General features: G+C 42.3%; 1 protein-coding gene and 1 non-coding gene across 6 annotated transcripts in view; one reads left to right on the top strand and one right to left on the bottom strand.

Annotated features, from left to right (window-relative positions):
- Nucleotides 1–319: 319 nt before the first annotated feature.
- Nucleotides 320–391, bottom strand: trnah-gug (transfer RNA histidin (anticodon GUG)). The gene has a single exon. It is a non-coding gene; the product is annotated as a tRNA-His (tRNA).
- Nucleotides 392–1,072: 681 nt separating this feature from the next.
- The window catches only part of aspm (assembly factor for spindle microtubules), a 30,982-nt gene continuing 20,131 nt past the window's right edge, over nt 1,073–11,923 (top strand). For 4 of the 5 annotated variants that reach the window (XM_029429121.1, XM_029429122.1, XM_029429125.1 and 1 more), the window contains exons 1-11: nt 1,073–1,479; nt 1,672–1,815; nt 2,416–3,883; nt 4,703–4,810; nt 4,895–4,996; nt 5,090–5,236; nt 5,477–5,716; nt 5,819–5,886; nt 5,994–6,135; nt 8,462–8,592; nt 9,483–9,658. In XM_029429121.1, the coding sequence (XP_029284981.1) occupies nt 1,204–1,479; nt 1,672–1,815; nt 2,416–3,883; nt 4,703–4,810; nt 4,895–4,996; nt 5,090–5,236; nt 5,477–5,716; nt 5,819–5,886; nt 5,994–6,135; nt 8,462–8,592; nt 9,483–9,658 (3,002 nt within the window). In that variant the 5' untranslated portion in view covers nt 1,073–1,203. The remainder of the gene's footprint in view (nt 1,480–1,671; nt 1,816–2,415; nt 3,884–4,702; nt 4,811–4,894; nt 4,997–5,089; nt 5,237–5,476; nt 5,717–5,818; nt 5,887–5,993; nt 6,136–8,461; nt 8,593–9,482; nt 9,659–11,923) is intronic. The other variant, XM_029429120.1, reaches the window with a different exon arrangement.

Raw genomic sequence — 11,923 nt, 5'->3', positions numbered from 1 at the left:
CTTTAGTATAACAGATAGGGGGCAAACAGAGGATCAAGCACTGCACTAGTAGGCGTAGCCAACCTTCATTTTAGTACTGTGCAAATTTGAGACACTTAATTTCTTTCTTAAATACTTTCTTAATTTCTTAATAATCCAATCAATTACATTTTAGAGGAAAATATAGTATACCTTTTATTCCAGTAGGGTTACATTAATTTGGTAGATTTATATTATGGATATTGGTCTACAAATATAACATTTCTGAATGTACATTAATGGTATGTTTGTCAGGGCTTGTTTCTGCTTCCCAGGGGAACCTGATCCTCCTCAAAAAATGTGCCGTGACCCGGATTCGAACCGGGGTTGCTGCGGCCACAACGCAGAGTACTAACCACTATACGATCACGGCGAGCTGTCCTCCGGACGAGCAACATCACGTTTCTACACAAAGGGTTCAGTTCCATAATAGTGAACACATTTCGATGTGTCACATTTCCTGAATAAAAAATATCCATCATTTACTGACGCAATACAACAGAATTAAATTATTATTATTATTATTATTATTATTATATTATTTGTGTATAACACTTAGTTAAAACCCGAGTAAGAAATAACCATAGACTAAAAATAACGTGCATATTGAAGATCGTATCAGTTAGCAGAGCATCACAAAACTGTAAAATGTAGAACCACAATCTGTTTTAGACGAGAGGTGTAAACCACTCATGCACAATACTTTACGGAAATTTGAAATATACAATCTTAGTTCTGGTTCTTACCATTACTTTCGGCTTAAGTGGAATATGAACAAAATATAAGTGAGAGGATACATTAACCATTTGGCTTTTGTAGTCCCGAAAAATAACATTAGAGTGACACGTCTTCCTTTTTTGGTATCTCGGAATGTGGGCGTGGCTTAACGCAGTTTAAAAAATGTAGCCGATAACTGATTGGTCGAATGCTGTGTATTCATATGGTTTCGATCTACTCTCTTTACCCATTGGACAATACGTAGCCATCCCTTTCTTCTTATTGGCTGATTAAAAACCACAACCGAATTTAAAACGGTCATTCAGTGTGTTGTGGAAAGAAGCGTGTTTTAACGTTTGCAAGTTGTAAGCAGTGAACGTTAGAAGCAGTTCACATGCTAGACGTTTGGCATACTAACTGCGTGACATGTAGCTGGCCATTTGCTACTTCTACTTTATTTCATTTGAAATGGCTGAAAGGGAAACTTCAACACGGAGAGGATTTCTCGACTTCAGTCCTGTAAAGCGAATCGCCGCTAACAAGGAGAACGATGTTCCAGTTTTGGTTTTGACCCTGTTTTCAAAAGCTCCTTTTGTGATATTTGGAACCGTTAAGTTGGGCACCTCCAAATCGGCTGTTCTGCGTATTGAGAACCCTACAGAGGAATCGGAAGCTGAAGTTACTATTGAAAAGATCCCCTCAAGTAAAGGTTTTTCTGTGGACCGCCACAAGTTCACCATTCAGGTAAGTTAAAGCTCTTAGCTAACGTTCGCTTTTCTCTGCACGAAGGGACACAACTCATGTCCCACAGAGCGTGTAAACCAAGCGGCTTTCATGCTCCGTAGCTATTCTGTTTCATGTTTGTTTCGATCAATATACCCTTAATGTTTTTTGTTTATTGTAAAATCATCTTCCCTTGTGCTTTTGTGTTTACAGCCCGAGGACTCTATCAGTTTGACAGTAACCTGGACTCCAACAGAAGAAGGTAGAATAAGAGAGCTCATCGTCTTTAATGCCAATGGGTTCCTCAAAAACCAGGCTGTACTGCTGGGGAGAGCAGAAGCCCCAAAAAAGAAAAAGGTAAATGATCTCCGCCGACTACAGGACACTGTTGGTTACAATTATACTTAAATACATTTATATTTTTTATAAATTCTGGTAGATCTGTAACTATTAGTAAAAATGTATATTGTTATAGCTTATCAAGTGTGAAAAGGGGCTGATTTTTCTTGCCTTGTCATAATAGTAAATTCTTTAGATTTTTGACTGTTTGATGGACACAACTTTTGATGACATTACCTTGGGCTTTATGAAATTGTGATGGATATTTAAAATGATTTTCTAATGTTCTAGACAGGACGATTAATCAATGTGATCGGCAAATCGATATGTTATGAAAATTAGTTGACTTTTAGGTCTACAACTTCATATGCACAACAATTGGAGTAAAACAGTTGTTGCCAATTAAATTTTTTGTTCTCGTGCTTCCTCCAACAATGCTTATACAAAATGTATAAAGAAAATCAGGCAAATAAATGGGTCTAATTTTCCCGATCCTGGCAAAAGCTCTACAAACCGATAGATCTCGCAGTGCTCTTTCAAACCTAATGAGGGAACAACTACATCTAGTACTGTTATTTTGACATGGCAATTACCTGGTGTTTGTCTTTTGCATTTCAGAAGAGCTTATGGGACACAATCAAAAAAGATGGTGAAAAAGTAGCCGCACCCAGGAGAGAGAAAACCAAACAGCCACTGAAGATGGCCGCCAATAAAACCTTCCATGTGTCTCGAAAGCCACAGTACAAACGGGATAAGCCACGCAGCCCTCTTGCATCTCTAAATGAGGGCAAAACTGTCAGGGAGAGGTCCCTCTCTAATCTCACTCCCATGGACGATTACTCTCAGAAATCAGAGGAGCAGAAGACCATGCAATGGCCCCTGGGCTTGTCGGACCAGGAGAATATCCATCGTGTTCAGAGGAACTCTCCTCTTGTCCTACTCGTCCCAGCCGGAATGCTGATGGACTCTGGCAACATATCTGCTAGCCCAGATGTGTTGGTGGGCAAACCTGAAAACAAAGATCTTACCAAAATCCTCAACAGGACGCTGTCACCTATTGGGACACCAGAGTTATTTAGGAAGCTCATACCAAATATTCAGTCAGACAGCCCCCTTTCTGCTACTCCAAATTCTGTGACTGGTGCCAACAGTTGCTTAACTGGATCCCCTGTTCCCTCTTTGAAAGACGCACTGGCCCTCATTGACTCTGATCTGAGCCGCATGAACACCAGTCTTCGAGACACTAGTTCGAGCTGTGGCTTTTCCGATTCACTGGACTCCAAGAGTGAGACTCATGGTTGTGGAGCTGACAGAAATGTCCTTGCAGTATTACCTGATAGCCCACATGGGTCCGAGTCCAATGAGCCCAGGCTTACTTTCTTTGTCAGCAAAAAGGTTGATAATGCTACGGAGAGGGGCAAAAAGGCCTCTTTTACCTCTGCCACGATAACCAAGAGCAAAGCACCAATAGAGGAGAACCTTTCGAGTGGAAGGAAAATAAAGAAGTCGAGGCGAAGGCTCTTAGAGAAAACCCTTGAGCTGTCTGACGGTCAGTGTGACTCTGCACCAGGCACGCCAAACCTTCCTGTCATAGACTCCGAGACAGACACCAAGGGATGGCAAAACTCTGAGACTGCCAGCTCCCCGTGTGATGACAAACCTTCAGCCCAGGAGTTCACCTCCTCCAGCCTCATTCCACAGCCTACACCCATCACCTTTCCCATCACCTCCCCTCCGTCTATGACCCCATCCCGTTTCTCTTTCTCAGCCACTTCCGCAGCCCCCGCTTCCATCTGTTGTACAGTCACCTCTCTGTCGCCCCTGTGCTCATCTTCTCCCCTTCACCACAACCTCACACCACGCACGTTGTCTCCAACTGTTTCGGTACCGCCGGTCGTTCAGGACGAGTCATTTCCCATTCAAATGGCATTGAAGAGGAAGAGTGAGGAGTATTTGAAAAGCTACGCAAAGATCGAGGCGATTGGGAAAGCTGAGCGTGTCAAAAGGAGCAGGGTGGTAGCTGGAAAAACGGAGCCCCCGAGATCAGTCCAGGAGAGAAGTGCATCACAGAGGCAGAGAACTGCAGGTGAGCAAATGTGAAGTATGAGTGATGATAATACATGATGTTGTTCTATAGTAGAAACTCAAAAAATACTGTAGATGCTGTTTCTGACCTGCATATGAAGATGTACTCTACAACTAATGCAGTGTTGTTGAAGTTTTATGGTCATTTTAGAGTTTGTTGTATTGCATCATACAGAAAGGTGTTTCTGTATTTAGCCTGCCCTCATTGATATATATATGGGATGGCCAAAATAATAGCAACACCTGTCTGTACAAAACTATATCATTCAAGGTATAAAAGATGCACTTCATTCTTGAGTTATGTTATCAGGTGACGTGACGTACAGTAAATGCTAGAATAAAAAAAAAAAAAAAGAGAGAAATGAATAATACATTTATAACATTTTTTTATAAATACAATTGCTTTTGATTTACAGTTAAATGAAAAAACAACATCCATTTGCATTGTCAGTTTGCTTTTGTTATTAAAAAATAATCAAAAGGTGATTTTAATAGATTTCCAAAGTTTTTATTTATATTTTTTTATTCTGCTGTTTTTCACTCCAGTATCAAAACACGGGTCTTTTTAAAAGTCAAGGCCACCATAACATGTGATATTCACAGCATATATTTAAAATGCAATCAAAATTAAAAAGCAATTTTACCTGGAGTAATTGTCATTTCTTTACCCTAACTTGGCTTGTGTAAAGTTTAGATTAGTTGAAATATTCCCCTTTTTTTAGAAGGGACATGCCTGTAGGTGCATGAATGGAAGTCAATGAACCTATTTCTGTTAAATAATTGCCTTGTTTCTGGACTTACTCTATTTACTATGATGCGGTTTCCTCCCCAGGCTCAGTGCGATCAATGACTACATCGTCTCTAAAGAAGGTGAGGTCTGTGGTTCCTGCGCAGGCAAAGCAATTGAGTGCCAGACGCTCCTCACGAGGTATGATATGAGCTGTAATTGCCTTAAGAAGGGGAATAAATGTGCGATGAAATACAAAATGACCGTTTCCCCTATTGTTCACAGGTGTCCAGGCTCGGAAGTCCTCTGGTATTTCATCCATGAAGACTGTAAAAGTTATTGCTGTAGCGCAGGCGACGCTGAACTTTATTACGCCAGCGCAAACGGGTATTTTGATGGCACGACATTGTAAAATGTAGTTTGTGTGAAATGGCATTTTGCTCTTTAGTTTATCATAAAATTGTATTTATTTCCTTACAGCCATACCGAGACACCCGATGCCGTTTGCCGCCAAGAACATGTTCTATGACGAGAGGTGGATTGAGAAGCAGGAGCGGGGATTCACATGGTGGATCAACTACGTCCTCACCCCAGATGACTTTAAAGTCAACACTGAAGTCACTAAAGGTAACTATCGGCAGACTTTAACACAATCTTTTTTTGTAGTGTTTGGTTGCAAGAAATATATAAAGTTAGTTTTGAGTTGCTTCCACATCCTTTGTTGACTCACTCCATTACGGTGTGAACACTTAACAACTTAAGTGCCTTAATTGTTGCAGAGGAATTTGAAGGAGTATCTGAGCTCTAAATGTTTGCGCAAGGGACTTTCTAAGCATTTAACATTTCCTGTTTCATTTGCTTGTGTAGTAAATGCTGTGTCCCTTGCAATGGGCAGCGATGACAAGTACAGCGTGCCTAAAGCTCCCACCAAAGAGGAGATGTCTTTCAGCACCTACACGGCGCGACGGAAGCTAAACCGCCTCCGTCGTTCTGCCTGCCAACTGTTCACTTCTGAGTCCATGGTCAAGGCTATTCAGAAGCTGGAACTGGAGGTGGAGGCCAAGAGGCTGCTCGTCCGGAAAGACCGCCATCTTTGGAAGGACATAGGTAAATGACGGTTACGCCATGAAACCTGCCGATGTAATTCTCTGAAGTGAAACCCCCAGATAAGTAACTTTATGTCCTCGTTTGTTTTTTGACTCATTTCAGGTGAACGGCGGAAAGTCCTCGACTGGCTTCTTTCATACAATCCGCTGTGGTTACGGATTGGGCTCGAGGTATTCTGACACAATGATGTTTCCTTCTGCTTTTTTATTTTTTAATGTTGTTAGTGTCTTCACTATCCAGCCGACGCTTGCTAAATGCAAATGTTGTTCATTCTCAGACGATCTTCGGGGAGTTGATCTCACTGGAGAGCAACAGCGACGCCTTGGGTCTGGCTATGTTCATCCTCCAGCGGCTGCTCTGGAACCCAGACATCGCTGCGCAGTTCAGACACGCCAAAGTGCCTAACCTTTACAAAGAAGGTAAATTAAGAGCACCAGTGGTTCTTGAACTGGTGGCTGTAGTGCAGGGGTGGGGGACCTTTTTCCTATCTGGCCTTTTTTATATATCTATATCTAATATAGAGATGGATAGATATCCTTAATTATTGAACTCATAACATCTGCAAATTCTTTTTAAGACACAGCCCATTCATTTCACTTTTATGCTGTGCATTTTTATCCATGTATCTTTCCATTTTATCAGAAATCAGCAATTCTTTATTAGTGTGTTCTACCATTAATGGGAAATGTATCTTGTCACAGCAAAAGAAAATAAAGTGAATATTGCACATGGCAGTGATAATTGCACAGCAGTGGTGGAATAGTCTGTTCTTGGTGTGGTGGTCTACCTGTCTATCTTTCCATGTTGTTATGTTGCGCTCTGGAGAGTAATATAGCCTAATAGGTTTTCAGTTCAAGTTGTATTTCCGTTTTCCTACATAAGCAGGAACTTGAACCTTTTTTGCCATATCATAAGCAAACTGCAATCAGAACTCTTATGATGCAAATGGTAAATGAACAAGTTGGGTTTTAGTTTTAACTTTAACGACTTGACTTCTTGCCATTTTCTCAATGACTCAAACAAATCTTTTTAATCTCATGCCGACAATTTAACCAGCAGATATTGCCAAAATGTGAGCATTTAGTCTGCCAATCATGTAGTTTATTATTTGGTGTGCATGAGGCTTAAGATCATCTGTACATGCGAGTCTTATCCACTAAAGGCAGAATGTAGTGTGTTCTATAGCAGCGGTCTCCAACCTTTTTTGCGCCGCGGACCGGTTTCATGTAAGACAATATTTTCATGGACCGGCCTTCAAAGTGTGGGGGGGATAAATATGACGAAATAAAATGGTAGGACAGCATAAAAACAAATATATAAAGTGCATTAAAAAAACTCACCGTTACGCTGAATTAGTGGGAGCCCTGAGTCTCTGCAACGAGCCTGTCCAATATAGGGGTATAAATTCTTCACCAATAGTAAAATGTTTCTTAGTCTAAGCAATACGGTTAGTCACTAAGTATGACGCTCTCAGTACACTCGCATCTGTTGATGTGGTGACCATCAGTAATTGTTAATGTCCTCCTTGTTCATGTTTTTTCTTTCAAAAAACTCCAAGGGCTTGTCTTTTAATGCCGGGTGCTTGGTCTCCATATGCCGACGCAGTTTTGAAGGCTTTGTTTCCTCATTTGCGAGCCTGTATTATGCAGAGCAGCGCATGAGAATCACCTGTAGCGATAAACACATATTTTAAGTAGGACTTCGGTCTTTTGAAATGCATCTTTCTTTTTCTTGGAAGTCGTAGGCTCTATTTCTGTCTCCTCATCAAAGCTCCTTAAAGACATTTGTTTTCCACTCATTGTTGCTTGTGGGCTTAATTTTTTAAGTAAAGTACCACGTGACTGAGATGAGCGTCTTGACCTAGGGTCTTGACATGTGTCAAGAGACAGACGCACAGACGGATGTATCTGGTGATTTTTCAAAATAAAATTTAAATTAAGATTTTTTTTAATTATTTTTTTATCCTGTGCGGCCCGGTACCAAATAACCAACGTACCGGTGTGCGGACCGGTGGTTGGGGACTACTGTTCTACAGGATTTGGAGACTTTCTATTTAATGGTAAATCAGAACAACTGCAATGCTTTAATCTAATTGTTCTGAAAGATGGAGATTTGCTGGAAATTTCAAGCTGTACTTTACAATTACTTTATCGCTACACACACACTTATGTGACTTTAATGTCAGAAATGGGATAATTTCAGAGTCTGCATGACATGTTCAAATGTCTTGTTCTGTCTGATCAGCTGTCCAAAACCCGAAGATAATCAATTTATATAAAATGGCAAATCTCCATATTTAAGAAGCGTGAACCAAAGACTGTTTGCAGGTTTTTGCTAAAAATGAGAAGTGATTATTAAAATAGTTAATACATTTTCTTTCAATCTACTAAACTATTCTTTGCTGCTCTACTGGAATTTTATATTGTCATAAATGATTTTAAAGTCACTCAAAAATCCTCCGTTGCTATAAAGTTAATTTTTTAAGCATTTCCAGGTTTGTTTGGATTCTATAATTAAAGTTACAAGCGCATGCTTTAAAAGATGGTGAATTTGATCAGAGATGGAGTCCCATACATTTAGGACCTGTTAATGTGAAAAGGGAACTAATTAGAATGAACTCTGTAGTAAAGTACATCTAAACAAATGTGTTTCATGGAACACTCTTTAAGGTTGTCTTTTCAGTACATTTTCAGACTTGTGTTACTCTGGACTGGGGTTAACGTCTCTTTACTTTCTGTCTGTTAGGCCACGAGGAGGCGCTGTCTCGCTTTACTCTGAAGAAGCTGCTCCTGCTCGTGTGTTTCCTGGACAAAGCCAAAGAGTCCCGGCTGATTGAGCACAACCCCTGTCTGTTCTGCTTGGACGCAGAGTTCAAGGTAAGCTGAGGCCCTCTTGTGTCAACAAGAATGGGGGGAAAAACAAACCAAGTAATCGGTGTGTCATTAAAGGACAAAGGTACAGCCAATTCAAATAACTATCATACATTTGGTAAATGACGATACATGACTTCAGATTTAGTCTTTAAGATCATTTTAATATTTGTATCTTGTCTCAAAACTATTAGAACGTCATTATATTTGCCTATTTTTTACTGTCTCAGACCAGATGCTTATTATACCAACATTAAGAAGAACATTTATTTTAGGAATAATAAAGATATCAAAGGCAGATAAATCAGGACATTGGGTTCAGAAACTCAAGTGTGTGATAACTATTTGACAAATGTCTGTTCTGCTGAGAGCTGACAGTGCCGCACTAAAACCGTCTGATTATTCACAGTAATGGCAGAATGTAATGAGTGATGCTAGCATGTCTAAATTAGATCAACACTAAGGCCTGCACACTTTATATAAATATACATGTACAGATCAATTATGAGGTCGCTTCCTGCACACTTCATGTTCAGCAGACGGATTTAATGGTGGTACGAAGAATAATGAGCTCATTCCTAGAATTTTAAAGTGTCAAACGTGTACCAACTCTTACTTTGAGCGACTTTATAAACATCAGCTCAGATTTATAATTCTTGATAGTCTTGTTTATGAATCCCTTTATGCCTCAGGGATGTAGGTTTCAAATGAGAAAACATCATAAATGTGTACATGGTCCAGCTACTCATTCCCCTCTATCCTGCTGTGTTCTAAATTGTAATCCATCGTTAACCTAGTGATGAAAACCTTTTCACATTGTTCGTTGTGTTTTTCTCTCATTACATCTTCTTGGGTTGCATTAAACTCTGCCATGCTGTATGATTTTATCTTTACAGATGAGTAAAGACCTGCTCCTGGCCTTCTCCAGGGACTTTCTGAGCGGAGAGGGGATCCTCCCCCGCCACCTCGGCTACTTGGGGTTACCTGTCTCTCACGTTCAGACGCCCCTGGACGAGTTCAACTTCGCTGTAAAGAATTTGGCAGTAGACTTGAAATGCGGCATTCGTCTAGTGTAAGTGAGACTTAATGAATTTTAATGTGATGCCCTGATCCCCGTTGGGATATTCGCTTTTCTCAGAAGTCAGGTTCAGCTACTCGGCAGCATCCCTGCAGCTCTGGGGGACTCTGTGTTCAGCAGCAAAGAGGGATTGCTCTCTGATCATCGTTCAATCTTGTATGTTTGTTTTTTTGCACATTTCCTTTTATTATGCACAGTAGATACATGTTGGTGAGACCTCAAAAATAGGAAGTTTTAAAAAAACAAAGTAGGGGTCTGTGTGTCCTACCCAAAAATTCTTTGTTTGCTGCATTCTGGTGACTTCGAAAGAAATGAAAATAAGTACACCGCAACAGCAACAAGGTGCCCATGTGTTGGCTCCCACAGCACAAGTTTGCTGGCTGGCAGCTCTTGGTGTCTCTGGCAGTGACCTGCCAGCCTCATTCTCCTGACCGCTGTTTTCTCACCCACCCTTAGCGCTCCCCCATACAAGTGCGTGTTGGTGACATGCTGATCCTTGTTGATGCCAAGTACCACACGCAGCATTCTCGTTTAGCAACAATCTATGGATTTATCCCGGGTGGGCTTCAGGGTCCATCATTCACTGCCATACAGCATAACAGACTCCACTGTTGCATGGAAGAAGCTGAGTTTCATTTGTCGGGAGAGGTTGGAGTTCCACACACAGGTCATGCCATTCAGGGCCCTCCATGCAATCGCCTTCCTCACTTTAAGGTCTTGCTCGGACGAGTTGACCCATAAGCCCAGGTAATGAAATCATTGACTTCCTTTAGAGCAGTGCCTCCTGTTGTTTTTAGAGGTGGATGGTCCGGGGGGATGTTATGTTATGAACTCAGTTTTCTTGGCATTTAGCTGAAGGCCAACCTTGGTGCACTCTGTCTCCACTCTGCCCAGGAGTTCCTGTGCTTGCTCTACGCGGTCCGAGAGCAGACTGATGTCATCCGCATAGTCCAGGTCCGTTAGGACTAGAGCGGGGTGTCGTCTTGACCTCCTAGGTGTTATTGTGAGACCGAGTTCTAGCTCCCGTTCACTGATGGCCTTCCTGAGCGTATAGTCTAGGACTATGATGAAGAGGAAGGGGGCAAGGGTGTCCCCTTGCAACACTCCAGCCAGGATGTCAAACTCTTCACTGTTGCCATCTGGGGTTACCACCTTTCCTCTTGTACCCTTATACATGGTCCCTATGGCCCGGAGTAAATTGGAAGGGACACCGTAGGCCTTGAGTATCTTCATCATCACGCCTCTGTATCGAGTCAAATGCCTTTTTGAAATCGATGAAGCACAGTACCGCTGTCAGGTTGTTCTTCTTAACCTCCTCGATGATTCTCCTCAAGGCCAAGATCTGGGTCACAGTGGTCCTCTTCTCTCGGAAACCGCTTTGGTTCTCTCTCAGGTGGGGATCGATGGCGCTCCGTATCCAGTTCAGTGTCGTGTCATTGCAAAAATGTACAACCGCATAAGTCAGACTTATGCCACGGTAGTTGTCTGGCTTTGAGAGATCTCCGGACTTAGGCACTGGGATGATGTTAGAGAGACCACATATCAGGCTGGCTGTTTGTCATAAGGGCACGGTTGCAGAACTCCAGAATGATGTCGCCAAGATCACAGTTCTTACAGACCTCTGGAGGGATGCCGTCTGGCCCAGCACGTTTCCCCTGCTTCAGTGTGGATTTCACTTTGGCAAACTCCCTGACTGTAAAGGGACCATCGTCAATAGCGAGATTCGTGAGGACGACAGGTATCACTTACTCGGGTCCATCCACTGTCAGGTGTGTTCCCAGGAGATTTCGGAAGTGAGTGAACCAGGAGGTCCCCCTCTTCTGGGCTGTCGCCCGCCACCTGTCCCTCCTTCGACCTTTTCCTCCCACTCATCTCATTGATGACCCTCCATGCCTCCCCGTACTGCTGTTCACCATAAACTGCCTCCACTCTCTGTACCTTCTCAATCAGCTCCTACCCCCCGATCTTATCGTAGGTATCAAAAAGAAGCTGTTTGGCCATATTCAATACCATGCGATTATCTGCAGTCGGCTCGTGCTCAAAGCCTCGGTGTGCTTCCTCCACTCCCTCACGCGCCACCATGATCTCCGGATGCTTGGACCTCTGGGATACTCCATTCCTCTCCATCACTGCAACACGCATACTGGTCACCTCCACGTTCGCAGCGAAGAACCGCCTGTACTTGGTATTAGGCTCCTCCTCGCCCAGCAGCTGGACGCGATTCCTCACCTCCACTGTGTACCTGGTTTGAAGGCCAGG

The sequence above is a fragment of the Cottoperca gobio genome, chromosome 4, assembly GCF_900634415.1.
Source record: "Cottoperca gobio chromosome 4, fCotGob3.1, whole genome shotgun sequence".
NCBI lineage: Eukaryota > Metazoa > Chordata > Actinopteri > Perciformes > Bovichtidae > Cottoperca > Cottoperca gobio.
Note: the sequence above shows the minus strand (reverse complement) of the source record. Positions and strands in the feature narration are given on the sequence as shown.